The 24,267-nt window shown below is 31.5% G+C and overlaps 1 protein-coding gene across 1 annotated transcript; it reads left to right on the top strand.

The window, feature by feature from the left end:
• The first annotated feature begins 14,557 nt into the window (after nucleotides 1–14,557).
• Nucleotides 14,558–16,009, top strand: LOC125212661. Its single transcript, XM_048112890.1, has one exon. The coding sequence runs from the start codon at nucleotides 15,054–15,056 to the stop codon at nucleotides 15,702–15,704; it is 651 nt and encodes a 216-aa protein (XP_047968847.1). The 5' UTR covers nucleotides 14,558–15,053; the 3' UTR covers nucleotides 15,705–16,009.
• The last annotated feature ends 8,258 nt before the right edge of the window (nucleotides 16,010–24,267 follow it).

Genomic DNA, 24,267 nt, shown 5'->3' with positions numbered 1-24,267 from the left:
GCTTTACGGTAATAGGTTATTCAAAATGGGCTTTCTCCGCATAAGCCCAAGGGTATAGCCTCATTGGGATCCATGACAAAACTACAGCCCATCTGGACTTCAGTTCACGAAATAATCTCACGTTACAAACGTCTCTAATTAAACCAAAAAATATCATCTTTTCTACATGGTTGAACCCAAGCTATATACCTTATCAATTAAAAATACATTCACCAATATCTGCAATAAATTTTTTAAAATTGTGTACTTAATAAATATTGTAGTATACTTAATAATGTCTAATTTTGTGGGTTATATGTAAGTTTGTATCACTAGAATTCTAGATAAATGCACACTCACTGCAGTACGATTGCTGCGGTGGAAATTTGTCATTTTCACCTAATTTCCAATCAATAAAGTTAAAAGTGTACGAGAAAAGATGCCTCTTATTTCTAAATTTTAATTCCTTTTCTTTTGTTCTTCATGTTTTTCAATTTATTCGTTCAAATTTTAAATTTTACATATTTTTAAAGTCAGTTTTTCAATTAATGATAGTAGGTCTAGTCACTCTGAATCTATAGTTTGATCATAGTAATGTACTTAATTTTTAATATTATTACCACATGATATTAAAGTTAAATACTTACATCAGATAAGAAATTAGAGTATGAAAATGTGAAATTAATGAGGGAAGGAGTGACATACATAATTCTATTTTTCTGTACAACAAAAAGAAGAATATTCGTGATGAGACCGAAGTTGGTTTTCAAGTTTAAAGAATCAATATTTTCTCTTCTTTTATTTGCTTTTTTATCCACAAAACTTTTTTTAAAATATTCTTTTTTGGACTTTAACAATAATAAAGCATATCCTATCTCCTCCTTCCCCTTTCATTCTTGAGTATCCTAGAACTACCGCAAAATCAACCCCTTTCTCCAAACACTATATATATGATTTGTTGAGGGTATGATTTTAGTATCACTATTGTAAAATGTTGAATAATTTACGGAGAAATATTATGATTCATAAGTTTAGTCCATGTTTTTTAATAATTGAAAAAAATTTAAAAGTCATATTAATCAACTTGAATTTTCTTCACGTATAAATCATCAGAGAAAAGAACCTTGTCACAATGTTTTGCATGTTTTAAAGTTGTGGTTATAAGTCCAGCCAACTGACTACACTAGGGTTTCATAATGGAATTATGAATTTTACAACAAAACATTGACTGGTTATTGGAAGAGTTTTGTGGAACGTGGCGGCGCAGATGGACTGGGAGTCCAGTGTCGGTGGTTCTGAAATTCCAGTTTATGTTAGCATTTTTCTTTTCTTTTTATATAAGTATTTATTATGTTTCTAATGTATTATAATGTTATTGACACCTATAATTAAAAAGAACGAAATATATAATTTATAATTAATCATAGAAAATCAAGATTTGCACCTTTTGAGTCACATATATTGAAATATCGTTATCGTATTGAATACTTGTATATCGAAAAATATAATTTCAAAACTGAAAAATAACAAAAAAAATAATAAAACTTCAACACAATAAAATAAATAATGTTCTTATTAGGGTTTCATATATATATATATATATATATAGTGATAAAATGCAAACTTATATATTTTACAAACTCAAAACTCCTCAATATAGCTTCAACACTGTTTCAATACAATATCAACACAGTGTAAAATTTTAAGATTTTAATGCCAACACAGTATCAACACAATATCAACACAACATCAATCATTGACAACGTTGAACTTCTGTTGATATTTTTCTGTTGATGCTTTTTTGTGATCTGTTGACATTTTTCAATGGTCCAGATCATAGTTTTGAGTTTGTACAATATTTAGAGTTTTCATTTGATCATATTCATATATATATATAGAGAGAGTCTCATTATTTACAAATCTAGTCTTAAAAACTGAACTATAGACCAAATTAAAGCCCTTAGATCTAGATTTTAATGGATGAGATTAAACCATGTCTCATGAATTTTGCTACTTCATTATGTAAGCAATATACTTCAAATCAGGGGTATTTCGGTCAAATTACATCTAGGGTAAAAAAAATTCAATGTTGTTTCTCCTCATTCACACCGCTCCTCTTCTTTCTCATCTCTCTCGCTCTCTTCTTCTCCAAATCGAAGAATACTTCTACAAATCGACGAATTTTCTTCCACAAAGCGACGGATCTTATTCTACAAAGCAACGCTCATCTTCTACTCCAAATCGACTCTCATTTCTACTGCAAATCGACGCTCAAACGCTGCTTCTCTGCCAAAATCGACGACTCCACAACTTCCTCTTCTACAATCGACGACATCTCAAGCTGATTCAAGTCGATTGACCACAGATTTGAAATGGTTGACACACGAAAGTCATCGATTAACCACACATTCATCATCTCTATCCGTCTCTATCCGTCGATTTCAGCATCTCTATCCGCAAACTTCAACATCTCCATCAGACGTCCACATTGTTAGGTTTGGTATACTAAAAAGCATGTTTCGAGCAGTTTCACGCGAATAGAATCTTGCTTGTATACGTAAAACTATACAATCCACTTTTAACCCGATTCAGTATTATTCGAGCAGTCTCGCACGAATAGAATCACTATTATTATTACATTGTGTTTGCTTGTGCATTTATAAGATGTTTTACAAACATTTAAATGCATAAGAAGTAAACAAAGTCTAAGTCTTTTGCTTAGTAGACCGGTTGTGGGCGTCGTCCACTTTAAGGTAACACGGTCAGATCTATGCAATGCTTTGCAAAAGAAAAAGAAGAATTTCACAACCTAGATAGGCTTTGACTACCTATCGTGAAAGGTTGCAATGTCAGTCCGCATATTTCTAAGTATTACTGAAATAAGATGACATTGGTGTGGTATAACACTGAACGGATCTAACAACAAGACGTGTCTTTATGCTATCTACTGAAAGACTAGGTCTTGATAAAATACTATTTCTTAATCTACATATGTTAGCATTGAGCATACGGTATTGATTATGCACTACTTTGACTTATCAAATGGTGCGGGTTTTTCGCAATCCAATAATCCTGATATATTGGGTAGTGGCATTTAATATCTAGCGGTGCTAGGATTGCTATTATGTTGAAACGTACGCGAGGTGAGTCTCGTTTGATAATGTCCTCAAGAGGAGCTCGAACAAGGTTTTATTATTCAGAAAACTGGTCAGTTGGAGTTTTATCGCTCTATGAATAATAAATAAATGTTTCTTGCTAAGTCCACTCTTGGAATTAATAAGATATTAATTAATTGAGTCCATAGCAGATATTAATTAATTAATGGACATTTATATCTTAAGCGCGGAAAATAAATAATATAAATAATGGAAACCCGGATTACTTGTAATTTCGGATTTGGATGGGGAGAGTTCAATATTACTTATGTAGTGGCTGCTCGTAATATTCCAATATAAGCTTGTATTAAATTGTGGGTTCAATTTAATTAGTAAAAAGTTAATTGGGGGAGCTCATATCCAAAACCTTCCATAGATCCATGTCTGGGCCCAAAAGGAACTTAATATAAATAGGAGAATAAAGGAGAGACAGACATATAATTTAATTTTGTTTGAAATTTTCGATCTCCCCTCTCTATAGAAGGAGTCGAAATTTTTAGCTCTCCTGCGTGAGAATTTTGTGTCTTCTTTATTCGAGCCCTAGTATTTTGATATGATCAGTCCACCCTGATATCGAGATACAGTTCGGGAATCAGAGAGAAGATCCGTGGTCTAGTATCGAAGATCATCACGTGGAGAAGGCGCGTGCAATCGACGATTTTTTGGAGAATCAAATCGGTAACTCTAAACCGTATAAATTATGTTTTAGGATTTATATTTTCTAAGCATGAATTATTTGCGTTCTAGCATGCAATTATCTGTTTAACACGTGAATTGATTAATCGCATAATCGGTCAAATAGATCCTTATCTGATTTATTTGTTTTGTACAAGTCTTCCGCTGTGCAAAGGGCACCAAACCCCAGCACACATCTCTACGCGATTTGAAATAGTTGACACCAGAAATTCATCAATGGAAGGTGAAGGTTTATATTATATTGTTTTTCTGAACTTCCTATTTTGAAGTCTATGACTAAAATTGCTTCGATTTACTGTTTCAGATGGACGCCGATTGCGTTCCGGCAGAACGTTATGTCTCAGGTAATACACTGTATTAAAGTTTTATATTTTTCAAAATTCTACTTTACTTCATACTTTCTTACTTTGGTTTCTGATTTTTGCGTAATTAGTTCATCAATCAGTGGGTAAATAGTTCAATTAGGGGTGAAATATAATCGTTTGTTGGTGGCTAATTCGCAGCGGGTCGACAAAGCTAATCTCGTGTGAAGTTCTTTTGCTGGCCGGCTTGAAGGTAATCTCATGGACTGGAGTAATAAACAATGAGCTGAACTGCGTTGTGTGCATAATTTTACGAAAATTAGAATCGTAATGAACTAAATAACCTATCTGATGAAGTATTAACCTCATGTAATGAACTAACAACGATTAATTTTTTATTACTTCACAATACTTTTGATATTTGAGAGATTACTCCATCCTCTAGCCGAACCTCTGATTCAGGTAAGACACATTTGAATTTTGGCTTTGATTTGTCTTTAGGAGCGATTACTTCAACATTTGATTGTTGCATAAATCAATTACTTCACTGTACTTTTGATATTTGAGAGAAAATGTATAAAAACAATTTGGCTGCATAAATCGATGTAGTTCATTTCTTGAGGATATTACTTTATTTCACGAGGTTACTACTTCATTTTATGAGGCTATAGTTTGGTGTTTGATTTTTGATTTTTTCGATTGTATGTTGTTAATGTGCATTTCTAGTTCATTTCTGGACTCATTTGAATTATGTGGTAAAAAATAATCTGCATCTTCTTAATTTGATTTATTACTTCATAATTTGGAGAAATTGCTTCGTGGAAATCAAATCGCAAGGAAAGTTCGTCTGATGTTCGTATGAATTTTATTAACTGTGTTGTATGCATATTTTGCTAAGAAATAGCATTGAATGAAGTAACTAACTTATTTGATGAAGTAGTAAATTCATGGGATGAAGTAATTGTGTTGCATGCATATTTTGTGAAGAAATAACAATTGAATGAATCAACTAAGCTATTTGATGAAGTAATAACCTTATGAAATGAAAGAATATAAACTGGTCTGTTTTGTATGCATATTTTGCTAAGAAAATAATTTGAATGAACTAAATAACATATTTGATGAAGTAATAACTTCATGGAATGAAGTAATATAAACAGACTTGTTTTGTATGTATATTTAGCTAGGAGTATACTTGTTTTGAATTGTTGTTATGTGTTTCTTGTATACAGGTGAAGAAAATGCTGGACAAAAATCCTTTAACTCACAGCTGGGTGAGAAATCAAATTGGAGGAGCGAAATGAAGAGTTTTGGGAGATGTAGTTGAGGCACGGTGACATGCTGAGGAGGACATTTGTGCAGTCCGTCCCCACGCCTAACAAATGGGTGGTGCCTAAAATCACGACGCAACCCATTGAGATGTGTTGGTGTGTCAATTTTGGATGATTTCTTGTATTGGACAAGTTTGTGTTTTTTTTTTTTTTTTTTTTTTTTTTTGTGATGGAGATTTTGTATTGGTTATGGGATTTATATAGTGAGGATTATGTGGTTTATAACTTTCACCTACTGTGGGAATAGTTGACTATTTTGGAGAAAATTTAAACGATTTTAGTTCATGCACAGTAATAAAATACTCCCTCCGTCCCATTGAAGATGACCCACTTTCCTTTCTGGTTTGTCCCAACCAAGATGACTCATTACTTAAAATGGAAACACCTTTATCTCTACTTTATTCCCTCTCTCTTACTTTACTCTCTCCTCTTAACACACAAAAATTAACTGCATAAAATCATGTGCCGCCCAAGGAAGGGGTCATCTTCCTTGGGACGGAGGGAGTACTATAATGAAGTAATAAACTTCTGCAATGAAGTAATGAACCTACTAGGATGAATAATAGGTAGGTTCAATCATGACATACGAATACGTCATAATCAAGAATAAATATTTCATTAATAAAACACTTTCACACGGTCTATTTGATTTAAAGTCCGCCAACTATTTAAACAAATTCAAATTCAAATTACGATGAAGTAATAAACAACATGAATGAAGTAAATAATTACATGAATAAAGTAATAAACAACATTATTGAAGTAAATAATTACATGAATGAAGTAAATAACTACAGGAATAAAGTACGAAACCTACTGGAATGAAATAATTTACTATAAGGAAATAATCACATCACTTGTATCTTCTCACAATTCTTGAATCATGCCGACCAACCTCGCCGTATTTGGCGCATTTACTTCATTCAACTATTACAACATTAATGATACCTTTATACTACAGGTGTGAAAAAATCAAAAAAATATAAATTGTTAAATATAATTCATTCAATTGGATATTTGGTTCATAATAAGTATAGTTATACACAAACTTATGCATACAACCTAGTTATGGTAATATTACTTCATTCAACTTGGTGATTACTTCATTCAGCTAAACTATTACTTCGTACTAATATGTTTATCACTATAAGCGTGAAAAAATCGAAAAAAATACAAATTGTTAAATATAATTCATTCATCAACAAGGTTCAACAATATATTTTTCATCGGATTGGTTAAAAAACTTAATCAAAATTAAAAACACATTAGGTATCCAAAAAAAATAAATCAAAAAAACTGTGAACCTTCAAATAAGTTGTCATCTTCTTCTACCTCTAAATCTAAATTTGTATAAAGAAGAGTGTCAATTGGTGTTTGTAGATCATCCATAATCTGAATTCTCCACGAGATTCAGAAGGTAAGCTTGAGATGTAATTTGATCTCACGAAGTAATCGGAATTCTTCACGTTCAACACATGTAGAAATCCAGCTACAAACTTATACATACAACACAATTCAGTTCATATTACTTCATTACTTGAGGTTATAACTTCATCAAGTACGTTATTTAGCTCATTACAACTATAATTCTTCGCAAACTACGCATACAACACATTGCAGTTCATATTACTTCATTACTTGAGGTTATAACTTCATCAAGCACGTTATTTAGTCCATTACAATTATAACTCTTTGCAAACTATGCATACAACAATTTGTTCTTCTGCACTCTGAAATTTACCATCCAACATCCAAAATAAACACAATAAAATAACCTATTTTGTTGAAGTTATAACCTCAATGATAAAGTTATAACCGCATTTAACAAGGTAGTGGACTGAAGCAATAACTCACTTGAAGTTCAATGAAGTAAAAATCTATTTTTGATGAAGTAATATACATGTTGAATGAATTAATTGCACGTATGGATGAAGTAGACTCTTTCTTATCTACTCCAAAATCTTTTAGAGTAATAACCTAGTCGAATGAAGTGATGGAACTATTTGAATTAAGTAGTAAAACAGAAAATGAAATAATGACTTAGTTAATGAAGTACTTAATAATCTTACTGAATGAAGTAATAATCTAATTGAAAGAAGTAATATCCTAGTTGAATGAAGTAATATAGAAATTTAAATATTGCGATTTCCACACTTGTTCTTCTCTAATTTGAAATGCCTTCGATCAACCGCGACGATTGAGGGAGACAACCCTGCTCTGCAGCTCGTCTAACATCCTCTCCAGCTCGCTCCCTGTGGCCCTATAACCTCATCAATTATCTCCTTTTGCATCTCTTTATTCACCATCTCCCCTATGTTGAACAGTAAGTGCATCACCATGTTATCTACCATCCTCCCCAATCTCTACAATCCATTTAAAGTCAACAATTAGCGGTCAATCATGATGTGCGTCAACAAATTTGACTGGATCTTGGTGCACAGGTCCACGTGAAAGAGATATATACATATACTTCAAGACAAATTCAGGAACAGAGAAACATACACTCAACTCACAATCAACAAAATCTCGTGACATCCACTAAAAATGAACAACAATGACTCAAGTGCTAATTAAATATCCAGCAACTCGATTTTGTATGCATCATGCTTGTGTGTGTGTGTCCGTGTTCCAAGTGCAATATACATAGCTGTTGTATCAGTAAAAAAAAGAAGAAGATGATGCCTTTAATAAGTCAAGTTGGTTGCAGAAAGGTTAAGCTCTTTATAAAAAAAAGATTTTCCAAATTCAGTGAAAAACGCTCTTATTTTTTAAAAAAAATGCATAACTCATGCATGAACTTGCTAGATCTGCAAATTGAAGTACACACGGAGCTCATTATCCACAAACAAACACATAAACACAATAAAACAACAAATCAACAACACCATCCCCAAATTCGGCCAGATCGCAGCCAGAAGCAGTATAGAGTAATTAAAATCCGATGCGGTTTCTACAAATTATCACAAACAATCAATAAGGTAATGGACTGAAGTAATAACCTAATTGAAGTTCAATGAAGTAAAATCCTATTGTGATGAAGTGGTATACTTGTTGAATGAAGTAAATAATGTAACTGACCTAATTGAAGTTAATGAAGTAAAATCCTATTGTGATGAAGTGGTATACTTGTTGAATGAAGTAAATAATGTAACTGAATGAAGTAGTAATAATCTAGGTGAATGAAGAAATAATATAACTGAATGAAGTAATAGTCTAGTTGAATAAAGTAATTTAGACTTTTATTTCACTAGGGCTTGCGAACCATAGAAATTCTAAATCATCTTTCAAGCCATAGAAATTTTAAATCGTCTTTCTCTCGTCATTTACGGACAAGACAGCCCCCTCACAAAGTACTTCTTTTTCCATTCAGCAATAATATATTTTAATGTACGTATTTGATCAATATTGCCTTCAGTAAGCTGAACAAATCATCATTCATGCTTGCAAATCATTCATGTTAGCCTCATCCACCACCACAATAACAACAAAAATCATCATTCAAACAGAATTTAAGTTCATTCACTTCATTTAAAAAGGTAATTTAGTTCATCATAAGTACAACCGATTACGTACTTATGCATACAATACACTTTATATTATCATTTCATATTAACCGGCATTTGTTCATTGAACATGTTATTAATTCATTCAACTAGATATTTGGTTCGTATTAACTAAATCTATACACAAACTTATGCATAAAACACAGTTAAGTTCACGTTACTTCATTCAACATGCGGATTACTTCATTCAGCCAAACTGTTACTTCATTATAGATTTGTTTATACAACAAACATGAAAAAATCGAAAAAATATCCACCAACAAGAGATTTTTCATCAATATTAAAAACATATATCAAATTCAGAATTGGCTATAATGACAAGGATTCAAAATTCGGAATTGGCTAGAATTGGCTAGGATTTCAGAATTCAGGCTAAAAACTTACCAGTATCAAAATAACATCCAATTTGACTAGAATTCAGAATTGAAAAAACTATATCAGGACTTCAAACAAAAGCCCTAGCATTTCAGAGAGAGAGAGATAGAAAAATTCTAACGGAATTCACCAAATCCCACCGTTGATGTCGTTGTTGTAGTACTACTTCACCGGCGGAGACAAATCCTCCGGCGTTGGAACGAGATCGAAGTTCCACATCCACCGCAGAATTTGTTGGTGTTGTTCCTACTACATCGAGATGCTGATGCATTTCACGTGGAATTCTCCATGGATGAGATTTAGAAGATTGCAAAAAACTGGGGCAGATCGCGATTGAGGCCATTGTCCGGCGATCGTGAATTGAGGCAACGCAATTGTCATGCAATGGAGATCAATGAAGATTGAAGGTGATTGCCGAGAAGGAGATTGATGAAGATGAAGGTGATTGCGAGAAGGAGATCGATGAAGATGAAGGAGATTGCGAGAAGGAGATCGATGAAGATTGAATAAGAGATCGGCGATTGAAAAATTGAGGAAACACGTATTTTAGTATTTTATGTTTGTGAATAAATGATTTCCCAAAATACCCTTCAACAAGTTTTTTAGGGATAACATAATAAAATAATGGTAAATTAATTCTAACCACAAGATTAAGAAGATGGAGGGTCCTAATTTGGTCTCTAGTTCGGTCTTTAAGAAGGGTTCGACATTGATCATAACTCTCTCTCTCTCTCTCTCTCTCTATATATATATATATATATATTCTAAATATATGAATGAATTAAATGGATTTATATATATTTATAATTTTAACATCAATGTGTATTGAATTTCAATATGGTTCGATATATATGATATAAATCGTACATTCGATATATCGAAAATATCGGTATATATCGTATATTCGATATAAAATGATATATCACGATATAAGGAAATTCATATCGTTATCGTATCGAAAACTTATGATACGATACCGTATCGTATCGAAAATCACGATATACCAAAAATTCAATAATTTATCAATATTTTTCAATACGATACGAGCGATATATCATTTTTTCGGTATTTTTCTCCAACCTTACTTACAATATTATAAACTTACTATTTCTCATAGCAAGATATACTTATTTATTTAAAAAATTTTATGTATATGAAAATGAAATTATTAACTCAAAAAAATTGTACATCTAAGACCATTTTAAACAAAGTCGGTGAGAAATAATTTGGTGGCGTTAGAACTATTATTGAATTATATTATACTTTTTATTTTGATCTTTAATGCCATTCCAATCATCTTAAGCAATTATGTATGGAAGACTTAAATTTTGTAACAATAATGAAAAATAGAAATTTTGCATGCTTAATATCAATAAAAGTAAAATATTAAATGATAACTTATAGGTTTTTGTGTAAACAGACTGATCTATATTTAATAAAATTATAAAAATAAATAAAATAAAATGACACAGCTAGAATTTAGAATCATAAACTAATAAGTAATGTTTATACACTAATAAAATTTACTACTTTTATCAAATGTTTTATTGGATACGTTTATAATATATTTACAATTTTAGACCTATATAATGAGTAATATTTTTTTTATTTCAAATAAATATTTCATATTTTAAAGAAAATGAATGGACCGTGCATAGCACGGGTGTGATACTAGTATCATTAACTCGTGATTTTATAAGAACAAAAACCAACTAACTAGGCTATTGTGGTTGTCGAATGGTATACATTATTAATGATATTGATAACTATAGTAGTATATATTTATTGCAGTGATATGATAAATTGATAACTAACTTAAAAAAGTGACTCTGCTAATTTATTAACTCTGCACGTTAAAAATGTTAATACGATAGTATTAAATAGCCAGCGGCCCAGCATAAAAGTCTTTGTATTTAAATGTCTTTATATTGACATCTATATTTTATATTTAAATGTTAGACATAACATTAGTATGTCAATTAAATTTGAGTTGGTATATTAGTGTCATGGATTGAGATTTTAATATGCAGAGCTGAAATTCCGTTGATTTTCACTATGTTAATCATAATATATACGTATAGTCTATCGCTTATAATTTTAGGTGTGGTTAGTTTATTTTATTTTATTTTCTTGCTATTACGCGCACATTCAGCGTATATAGCCGATTCTCTTGCCATTTTTAAAAGGTAAGCACTTTTGGGTATATTGGTACCACGTTTAATTGGTTACGTGCCTACTATAGCTGAAATTAATGGTAAAAATAGACTTGCGATTTTAAAAAGCTAAGAACTTTTGGGTATACTATTACTACGTTTAATTGGAAACTTACCTATTATAGTTTTTTAATCGTAAAAATAGACATGTAAAATCATTACTTTAACTGGATGATTTTTAATAGTTTCTACTTTAATATTTTATTACATTTGGAGCATGATGCATGTGAGAAACAATCAACAATTGTGCGCTTGAATTAATTCATTTTCTACGCACAAATGCAATAAATTACCTGGTAATATATATGAGAAGCAAATCATACGCAAATTAACGTGTACAGATAATAAATTATTAAATCAGTAAGTGAATATAAAAATTTGTAAATAAGAAGATAGAGATAAGAGGAAAGGAGATGGGGACATTGAAGTGGAAGATGTAACAATATTGATGTTATTAGTCACTCTTTTAAGTGTTTGCTCACATGGGCATGTGGACATCTAAAATGGGAACCCCAAAAAGAAGGGGAAAAGAAAAGGTTCAATATATGTAGAATTATTGATATCCTCAAATTTCATGGACCCTTATTCTTTTGGTCACCTCAAAAATCATGGTGCCTTCAAATTAAATTAATACTACTATCATAAAGGGCTTAGAGCTTGAGGTGAATGTAGGTATGCGGTGTTCCCTCAATTTCTATAGCTTGTTAAGAGCACCCATAACTTGTTCTTGGAGGTTAAGACTAGGTGTACATGTACTGTGTACGCTGTACGGGGTGCTACGGGACATGTAGACAGGTGCATAGTTCGTTCGCGCGTGTGCAATTTTGCCCTTGCCTCTCGGCGAATCAGATCGGCACATGCCTAGCGCAAGCGAGGCGTGTCGATTAGTGTTGCTTGTTGACCACTTTTATTTTTAATTATAATTTTTTTTTCCATTTTAACTTTTGTTGCAATATAAAAATCATAACAAGTCTTTCAAATACGAAGAACTGACCACTTGAAGTTATTCGGCGATATACAGAATGGCATCGATCAATGGAATCATATATAGGTTCAAATAATTTTTTTGAAGTGATCGAAAAAATTGAATGGTGGGTTGCACAATGATGATCAATATGAACTACAAAGCATTGTTCAAAGACACGTCGAAGATGACTGATGTCTTAAAACAAAAGCACTACAACTTTTTCGATACACTTGGACATCTATTATGATTTATTTGATCTACTATGATTTTATTAATTTATTTTGATTATGTAACTTTGTATATTGATTATTTATTTTTAATAAATTTAATTTTCAAAGGTTGCAATTTAAGTAGATAAGAAGGAAAGTAGATATTAATATAAAATAAGATGAATTTAAAATTTATGTGGTGGGATCGTGAATAGATAAGGTAAGCTATGTTTCGTGGATCAATTGTTGATTTATGTTTGTGGTAAGGTATGAAAAGTTAATGTAGTACAATAGTTAAAGCGCGATTTGTGATATATCATTGGGGATGATATTATTACACCATAACAAGTAATAAAATGATTGATTTAGGGGTATTGATTTTGGGGTTTTCGTTTCTATAAAGGGAGATAAATCGCACTAAATTACGAGGCACGTGTTGTTCGATCAAAAAAATATTCATGGAAAAATTCTAACTAAGATAAGCTAATAAATCAATAATCATAGATCCTTTTGTCCCCAAAATTAACTTGATCATGGTGATTTTACTTGATGCTTAATTAATTTAATGCATCCTTCAAAATCACGCAATTAATTAGTAATTTTCCTCGATAGTGAGTAGACAATTGTATTATTTTGCATATTTCAATGTTGAGTTATATTGTTGATGGTGATATCACTCTCAGTGACTATATATATATGGCCCTCATGCATGAATTAATACTTGTCAATTAAGATATATAGATATATAGCTCAGTTTGGCCTTTGCCAATTGATTTTCCCTCTTCGAGATTTTTTCCTATCTCTACACACTTCTCACTTTACTTGCCTATTCTTTGTGGCTAATAGTAATAATTTCCTCGTTAGGCATGAGTTGAATTACACTCCACGTAGCTTAAATGTTAAATTCTTCATTTTTACTCTTCATGTTGACCTTTGCTTTCGATTCGAAACTCTTTTTTTCATCTTTTAAATGATTCATTCCTATATTGATTACCTTGAATATTTCCCAGTAAATTATCCATTGTGTGGTTATATATTTCATTTTGTAATTAAGTTCAAATAATTAAAATCAAATCTCGTGATTAAGCAATTTATAAAACTTTATACAATAAAATCAAAATTCATGTATAAATAGTAGTAGTATATTATTAATTTGGCACAATTAAGCCAATTCAATTTATAATGTCTTGTATTTTGAAGTTGAAACAGACTTACTTCATACATTGTCTTGTACTTATTGGGACATAACAAAATTAAATTTTGTCAATGACTCCTACCTTAAAGTTGGGATCTGAGACAGAATCAATTTCTGTGAGATTTGTGGATAATGGATGATTTCCTGAATATATAAGGACATTAACTAGGGATAAAATAAAGTGAGATACATAGATTAGAATTGAGACTGATGGGTTTCGTATTTTTGTGAGTGGCAACCGACTAAAGCACCCAACCCAAGTATTATTAGATGTATATAAAGTTTATTAGATTATGGAAGTGGGCATCTTGACAGATATATATGTGCCAAATGCTGTCACATATTTGTGTTTTGATTTATGTTTCAGTGGTGTGTGTATTATGCATATGCCCCATTTCAAAAACATGTCTTCCCTTTCACATTGCTTAAGACCCCACCCCAAACCTCCCCACCTATCAACTCTTCTGGTATACTGTATTTTATGTCGTATTTGCCACACTTCCATTTATAAACCCAACTTAAAACAACTCTAAGTCCTGAGTTCAAGAATTAGAAAATGTGCGAGCAATATATAAGTGCAATCCATTCTTGATTGCAAGGGCTTGGCTCAGAGCAGACAAATATCATACTAATGTAGAGTTCAGATGTCTATGGACGAACCATCACACGTCCCTTTCTAAATCTCTTTTGCTTTATATATCATCATCCCCTCTCAAATTATACAATGCATCTTATTGTAAACATCAATTTGCTTTTCACCAAAAGCCACCCTCTCTCACTCCATATTTTATATAACTCATTCCATCTTTGAAGAAGTCTTGTAACTTATTTTGAAATTCGACTTCACTTCATTGACTATGTTACATATAATAGTCAAAGAAACAATCAAACTTCCATGCAAGCAGTCCAGTTGGACTTAATTCTATCCATGTTCAAATTTCCTGTATTTTGACCGTTTTTTGAGGCGTTTAATGCTTTTTATTTCACTTTCAATAAACCCAACCGCTAAGTATATCATTTCTCATATATTTTGATTTTGATATCCGAATTTATTTAGAAAAAAAGAAAATGGCGATTGAAGTCTTCCCGGATAGCCCAAGCGCGAGCGGCATCAGCCCACGCATCTCATTCTCCCACGATCTCACCCAATCCGACGTCGTTCCCATCGAGCAGTACATTCGCTCCGCCGCCTCCTCCTCCTCCATCGATTTCGACTTCTGCGTCTTCCGCGAGAGCTTCGACCACGAATCCTCCTCCGCCGACGAGCTCTTCTTCGACGGCAAAATCCTCCCCATCCAAATCAAAAAACGCCTCGCTCCGCCGCCGCCGCCGGCTCCTCTCCCCCCTCCTCCGCCGCCGCCGCTCAAATCGGAAGAGAAGCAGAAGTCGTTCTGGCGATTCAAGCGCAGCTCCAGCCTCAACTGCGGCAGCGGCTACGGCCGGACGCTCTGCCCGCTGCCGCTCCTCTCGAGGAGCAATTCCACCGGATCCACCGCCAGCGGCAAGCGATCGTCGATTTCGAAGCAGAATCTGCTGAAAAGCAATTCATCGCAGAAGCAGCAGCCGATGTCTGGCTATTCCTCGAAGCCGCCGTTGAAGAAGAACGGCCAATTCTCTCATAAATTCAGTCCGGTGCTGAACGTTCCTCCGGCGACTATCTTCGGCCTCGGCTCCATATTTTCCGGCGGCGGCAAGGATCGGATCAGGAAGAAGTATTAATTGATTTTTAATAATTTAATCAATTCCTGTTAATTTCGTTTCTTCTTCCGTCATTTTCTTATTGTATTAGACGGTGATTAATTAAAATTAAGATTGTAATTAATGCATGCGAGTGTGAAATTGAAATTGAAAAAAAAAGGTGAAAATCAATAATTGTGCCGGCTTTATACATCATAAATTAAACAGCTTTAAAGAAATCGATGCCGAATTACAGGTAACGAGTTTTTAGAGTTGTCATTTTCTTCTCTCCTCTTTAATTAATTTTATTCTATTTTTTTACTATAATATGGAGTAAGTTGTTTGCACATTCTTGTCTTCTAAATCTTGTTCTATATTGTTTGCTTTTGCTTTCTCCTGATTCTGTCAGATACATTCTCTGCATATTTTACTATATGTTCAACATTATACATTTATATATATTTAAATACGTGATCAATTAATTATTATAGTTCATACTCTAACAGTGGTTTATATAATTGCAATCTTTAATTGGTTATTAACTCAGTCGTGCAGAATCTGGATTTGGATAGCAATTGAGATTTTGTGATCATTCATAATCTAGAAAGGGTTTATGTGGTGGAAAGAGTGAGAGAAAAGTTAATTCAACTTTATTAATTTGGTACAAGAAAAAAGTGCGTTTAGGAGATGTGGGGTGTCACAAACTAGTCCATTTATAGAAACTTAATCACATTATGAAATCATAATGACTCTTTGCATCTAGAAGCTTTTGTCGATAATGCAACATAATTTTGAAGGTTTCTTTAACGGTTTGTCATATTTTCTTTTGCGTGGGCCAATGTTCCCCCAATGGAATTCGAAAAGTCTATTTTGCCCTCTCTGCGTCTTATCATTGAAGCAAAATATTTTTTCAAGCAAAGTCGAAAAGTCTATTTTCAGGATTTTAAATAGAAGCAAAAACATTAAATTAACAACCACTTGAAATACTACATATCATCTTCTCCATCAAATACTAAAAAGAAATGTTCCTACCTCACTTTACATGGGACTAAGAGAGTATTTAATGTACATGAAACAATCATAAAATAATATAACATAGTCTTATAAACCGAAACAATGAATGTAGGATAGAGAAAGTTTCGAGTAATTTCAACAAATGCAGAAAGAAGTGGTTTAGCAGCGTGAGAATTGGAGAGTAGATTCGATAAATTTTGTTCTTCTCACAATGATGAAGTCGAAGCCTATTTATCTAAATCAAATTAATATAGAAAGATATACCTCAACATGAAGTTTAGTGTTGAGATGTCTATAGTGATTAAGTCATTGAGCCAATTAATTAAGAGACTAAGTTTATTTTAACTCAAAATATGTTTACTCTGATCAATTTGCAGCATGGAGACCTATATTGTTGCAAACCTCACGTAAAAGTGAGAAATTTGAAAATGAAAACACGAAGAAAAGAGGGTTTTATTGTTTCGAGAAAAACTTTTGGTTGCTGCGGTTTATCTATATTCCAGTAATTGACATTGTGTGGTTACGTGTTGCTAAAATTTTTCCCTCAAAACACCTAAATCAAGAATGGTTTGCACCACATCTTTTGATACACCGAAAAATGGTCATGTTTCAGAATTGAGTCGACTGATATGATTCTTGACTTGTTGCTTAAAATACCACTCTTCGATATCAGACTTTGACATCTTAATTGATAATCTTTTTACAAATTAAATGGTTTTCCTCGGCTTTTCATCTTAGTTAATTGTCACGGTCCTTGAAAATTTGTCACTTATTTTCATTTTCGTATTTTATCATTATTGTTTTTTTTTCTGGTCTTTATATTTCACTAAATCATTCTTACTCACATTTTATCACTCACTCCTCGCACAAAAGATATCACACTTGTGGCACGACACGAGGTTTTATTGTGAGAGAGAATTTTTTCTAAAAACAAAAATGTGACATTTTTAATTGGACAAATTAAAAAGGAAAGTGAGACATCTTTTATGGGACGGAGGGAGTGTAAAACTAATACTGCTTTCGCCCCAGTGTAGTTGAGTCGTATTCCTTTTTTGTTTGTCCCAATATAATTGAGTTATTTTCGTTTTTGGTAAAAATTTATTCTCTCTCTTAATTTACTTTCTTTCATATCTCTTACATTATTCTCTTTTCTTACTTACTCTCCCAACTTTAACATTTAACAAATCAGTTTCTTAAATTCCATACCATAAGAAATGCTCCAACTACCTTAAAGAGTATATAAAAGTAGGACTCACATGCCACAAATTTTTTCAACCCACTTTCTATTGGAGTACATTTCTTAAAATCTGTGCCGAGTCAAATAGTGACAAATTATAAGGGATGGAGGGAGTATTAAAATAAAATATAAATACATATTAATAAATCAAATACCAAAATAGTACTCCTAAATTATACATATTAAGGGCTATTCGATTTACAAAATTATATCTTGAAATTAAATTTGTATTGTGTTTGATACATGAGATTGAATCTCACGACTAAATTAGAGTAGATGGATAATTATGTGATAGTTATTCATAGCCCACTCTTCAAATTAAAATAATTTCACAATTTAAGCATAAATTAAAAAATTATTAATATAATAATTAATTATGACAATTAAAGAGACCTTAATTTGCATGCTTATAGACCTCAATTGAAGACGGCCGTGCCGTTATACAATATTAACGAAGTTTTATTTATTTCCATGTTTAATTTTGATAATAACAAATTATGTTTACATATGGAGTAATTATGTTTGCAATAATAGCATCGCTAATAATTTTTCGTACACACTTCATAATATATCACACCTTTTGTGATTAATTTTGATGTGGTCCATGGACCTGGCCTTTCTACTCCACTTTACTATTGGACCATGTGATCCATCTTGTTGCATTGTACTGAGGGCCAACCTAGTGTTGTTCTATCATTATTATTTGGATTCAATATTTTCATATGACTACAATAATATATCTTGTTGGATTTTTTTGTATATTTCAGTTCATGGGGTTGTTTTAATTTATTGTGTAGTTATGTTATGGTTAAAGGTAAAACACCACAGCTTTACATAAACTAGTATCCATCCTCATGCGATGCACGACTCAATTAATTTTTCGAATACTAGTTTAACATCATTTTATCATTACATGAATTTGAAAACTAAAAATAAACTAACTTTTCAAAATTTAGCATCTAATATTTACAATATACATGTAGACTACGTATGTATTTGTTCCTAAATTTTCATCATATTCTCTTTTCTAGAATTCTCTATTTTTTCATATATTATTATATTTCTTTGTAGATATTTCTATTATATATTAACTTCAATTTTTTTTATAAAAATAAGACTTATTGTTTATTCAAATACATTTCGTACAATGACCATAGTTCAAAAAGAAGTCGAGGACGAAGCACAACTCAGTTGATAAAACGTTTTTTCTCCGCCCAACAAGTTAAAGATTTCAAGTTATCATGGGAATAACGAGAAATCATTATTGACAATCTTTTTCGAAAAAATATAAAACATTACAGATTAAGTAAATTTCCTAAAGCATAAGAAAATAAGAATGTTTCTCTCTCAAATGTATGCACTCATTTTTATATGATACTCATTTATAGAGATTTAAAACTAGTATAAGAAGTCATTATCTCTCTATTATATGTATTGGACATTTATCTTGCCCAATAGTTTCTATATCGTTTCTTCACAATCACAAGTTCACAACAACTTTTGTCTAACCAATACATGAATGATGAATTTATCTAACTCATATTTTCATCTGACTCTACTTTTTGATAAATTTATGCTTTGACTTTAAAATAAATTTCTATATGCTTCAAACCCAACTTTACTTATTTATATTTTTAAATAAATATTGAATAGATCGTGATTGATTGTCTAATGTACTTTGATATGTCCATTATATTTCATTATAAGAAAACGATTATGTGCAACAACAGTAGTATTTATATGAGAAGAGACAACGTTACCACTTAATATGTATTTTTAATGTTGGGAAGAGACAATTTTTTTTTTTGTCATACATGCTTATGAGAAAAATATTAGGTATATATAAGATATATAAATTAACACTTAAAATAACAATTGCATTTTATGCATCTTAATATCACATATTATAAGAGAAGCCAAACAAACTTTATAAGTTTATAAATTTTGATTTAATTTAAAATATTTATATATTTATAACTCCATCTAATTCCATAATTTATTCTATAAACATAGAACTATTACTTAATTAAGTGAAAATTTATTATTAAAAGTTTCTTAATTTTGATTGAATCATTTAGTTAGATCAAATTGGAGATTAATTAAAATATAATTGTACTATTAAATATTTTAATTGAGCATAAAAAATGAAAAATACACTTGTGTGTTGACGCTGGAGTTGTGAATACGGAGAAGAGCATTACAAATTACAATAATGAATGAAATCCCAATTTTGATTTTTAAAAAAAGTAAAAATTAAATTCTCTAGTACAACCTTCATCCACCACGTCACCTCCACCTAATATCTAAAATTCACGCCAACTCATCTATAATAAAGTTGGTGGACCCTATATATTGGGATCCAAAGAAAAACAAAATTCTACTAATTAAAAAGAGTGGGAAAATGGAAAATAGAAATAGGAAAACGGATAAAAGAATGCCTCATTTGTCCTTTTGCGCATACAATCTTGTCTCTCCTCCATAGCCAATCGCCACAACCCTCTACCTTCGCGGCCACACCCTTAGAGTGTCCACGATAGGCCACCGCATGGCTCTGTTGCGCCGCAGCGGTCTGGAGGGAGCTGCGGTGGCTGCCGTTCTCATTTTTTATGTTCATTAATTAATAATGTGATTTTATTTTGTGACTGCAATAACTGGACGGACAAGTTTTTTTATGATTGTGATGATCAGACGGACAAGTTTTTTGTGGCGTGGCCGTTCCGACTATTATGGACACTCTTGCCTCCCTCTCACCCCTTCTACTTTTTCTACTCTTTTATTTCCATTCGGTTATGATTCAAAGCATATGAATATCATTTTTTCTTCTTCCTTTTCCGTATCTTCTGTTCAACGACAACAAAATCTATTTCGTTGGTTATGTATGCATTATCTACACATACTTCCTCAGTTCCATCTAGTAGGATATAATATGATATGACAATTAAAAAAATTAGTAAAGTTTGAGAGAATGGGTAGTTGAACTCCATTATTATTAATGTTATAATGGTCGTATAACTAAGTTGCAAATAACTTGACGTACATGAATATAAATTGGATTAAAAGTACACATATTTTTATAACGTACATGAATATAAATTGGATTAAAAGTACACATATTTTTATAAAATGGATGAAATATATAAAAATGAGTGTGATAGTGTATAGTCGCTTAATTAAATTGGAGTACGATCTAAATAATGTAGAAGCATTTATTGATTAGTCAACATCAAACGTAAAATCTCTAAGTGTGGGGGTCCGGTTTCTCTACAAATATATCAATGATTGGAGCACAAATTTTGTGCATTACAATTTTATTATAAATATGCATTTTTTTATATATTTGCATGATGCATGGAAATATGGAATCTTTTATGTTAATAATCTCTTTCTTCGTAATAGGAGTTATATTTAGTGCGTGCATTGATTTTAAGAAATATAAAAATTAGCAGGTCAAAAAAATTTAGTGAAACTGAAATATAAGATTCACTTTTTTATATTAGTTTTATAATAAAGAGTGAACTTATGAGCAATGCGTTTCGCAAGCAAACGGTACCTGAACATGGATAGTCCCTCAACTAAGTTGTAATCACATTCATAGTATTTTTTCACTATTCAAAACAATTTTGCACTAAAAATGCCCCCAAGTGATGAAGGGTATTTTTGGACTTTCATATCTAGGTACTGAATATGATATTTTCTCTATCTCTCTCTAATATTGGATATGATATTTTTTTCTTATAATTTAAGTACCTAAAATGATATTTTCACTTCACTTTTTTAATCACTTTATGTCCAATCCTCTCTCTCTCTTAAACTATTACTCCCTCCGTCCCACAAGAATATGCACTCTTTCCTTTTTAGTTTGTCCCACAAGAATATGCACTTTCTAATTTTGGAAAATCTTTTATCTCTAATAAGGTGGGACACATTCTCCACTAATAATACTCTAATTACTTTTTCTCTCTACCTCTATCTTACTTTACCAATTTTACATTAAAACACGTGTCAAGCCCAAAATACATACTCCCTCCATCCCAAGATATTAGAGCCCTTTCTTTTGGCCACAGGAATTTAGGAGATGTTGTTTAGTGGTGTAAGCGGAGTTGGTAGTAAGTAAATTTTTATCATAAATAGAAATGACTCAAATATGTTGGGACACCCCAAAAAGGAATAAGGGCTAATATATTGGGACGGAAGAAGTATTCTTTAGGGACGTAGTGAGTATAAAATAAAAAAAATTTAAAATAAAAATTACTATGAAATTTTTAAATATATTAATTATAAAAATTAAATTATACTCCCTTCGTCCCACTTTAGGAGTCCCAGTTGAGTTCGGCATGAGTTTTAAGAAATGTAAGGGAAAATTGGTGACAAAAGATAGTGGAATGCGGATCCTACTTTTTTATAATCGTTTTTAATAAAATGTAAGTGGAAAAGAGTTAGTGAAATGTGAGGTCTAATACCATTTATGGAATATTTCAACCAGGACTCTTAAAGTGGGACACCCAAAAATGATAAACCGAGACTCCTAAAGTGGGACGGAGGGAGTAATTAATATCAAAATAATTTGTAGCTAAATTTATTTTTATTGTGATTTAGTTGTTTTTTATTATTAAAAATTAAAATTTTTAATTTTTAATATTAAAAAATAATTAAAATTTTTAATTAGCCCTAAAAATTAAAATTTTTAATTTTTTATTAATTCAAAATTTTTAATTTTTAATATTAAAATATAATTGAATCTCAATCAAAATTAAAAATAAATTTAGCTATAAGTTATTTTAATAAACAAATTTACAATATTAATTTTTATAATTAATATTAAATAATTTCATAGTATTTTTTATTTTGATTTTTTACTTTCTTAAAAGTTTTAGAGAAAGAAAGAGAAAGAGGATAACATAAAGTGATTCAAAAAGTAAGATGAAAAAATATCATTTTAGGTACTCAAACTATAAGAAAATATCATATCAAAGAGAGAGGGAGAAAAAATAAAATCATATCCAATACTTAGACATGAAAGTCCAAAATTGTCCATCATGCCTTGAGGGCATTTTTAATGTAAAATTGTGATGATCAATAGGGAAAAAGTATCATGCATGTGATTATACCATAGTTCAGGGACTATCCACGATATTTTTAAAGTTTATGGATCGATTGTGTGCGGAACGTATAGTTCAGAGACCATTTGCATAGTTCACTTTATAATAAAATGTGACTGAAATGAGTTAGTAGAATGTGAGATCTACTTACCATTTATGGTAAAAGTGAAATGTGACTCTTATTGTGGGACGGACCAAAATGACAAAATATAATTTTTATCGTGGGACGGAAGGAGTATATGCCTATGTTATGTTAACATGAATATTTCTAATGGAATTGAATAGCAACGAAATCTAATTGAAAACTTTGAAAGCCGCCTGAATGAGCATATCTATTACTCCCTCCGTCTGCCAAGACCTGCAACATAAATGTCCCCAGATCTAGAAGCAATAACTAGACATTCTTGACACAACACAACAGCACATATGTAATCCATAAATTCAGGGTTTTGGTCTAATAGGATTTGTAAGTGAATATTAGAACCCCCCAAATAGGCTAAACAAAAATACAATACCATTTTTTAGGCCCGCGACAACATATGTGTCAGACTGTCAGTTATTGCAAGCCTAGAGCAAGGGTCATCACATTCAAGGTTCAATATTGAAAGCCTAAAATTTTGGCTGATGTATATTACTCTAGGCGCCAAATTTGCTTGCTGCAATGCTCAACAACATTATAGATGATCCTTGACACTTGCTCTCACTGAGTCTCATACTCAATTAGATCGTTAAATGATTTAGTTACCTATTCAAACTAACTAAATATTGTAAACAAACAATTAGATCACTAATGCACAATGTATTCATTAATGCATAACTCTTAGCATATTTAAACGGTTAAACCGAGAAAAAATTGAAATCAGTCAATGTTTGTATGAATTTATAGCATACTGCTATTAAATCAAATAAACAAGTGCATATAACAAACATATATACGTAATTCCTAACTATAGATGAAGAATCGAGTAGTCCCCAATTTAACTTAAAAACCTAAAAGTTCAATTAAAATTGGTTAAATTTAGAGAACATACAAGAAACATGTTTAGTAGCCGTAGTAGCCGTTGAGCAGTTGATCCACGATCCGCAACACTAGTTGCGACGCGCACAGTAAGATCCTCCATAAAGTCAGGAAGATGAACATAAAAAATAGACGATGGATTTAGAGGAACAGAAGATGGGGTAACAGAAGAGGTCGTTTATTTAAAACTTATACCACTATGATGCACCATTTCAACTCACTAAACACTAATAATTA

This window comes from Salvia hispanica, chromosome 3, assembly GCF_023119035.1.
Source record: "Salvia hispanica cultivar TCC Black 2014 chromosome 3, UniMelb_Shisp_WGS_1.0, whole genome shotgun sequence".
Classification (NCBI taxonomy): domain Eukaryota; kingdom Viridiplantae; phylum Streptophyta; class Magnoliopsida; order Lamiales; family Lamiaceae; genus Salvia; species Salvia hispanica.
This window is presented reverse-complemented; position numbering and strand designations above follow the sequence as displayed.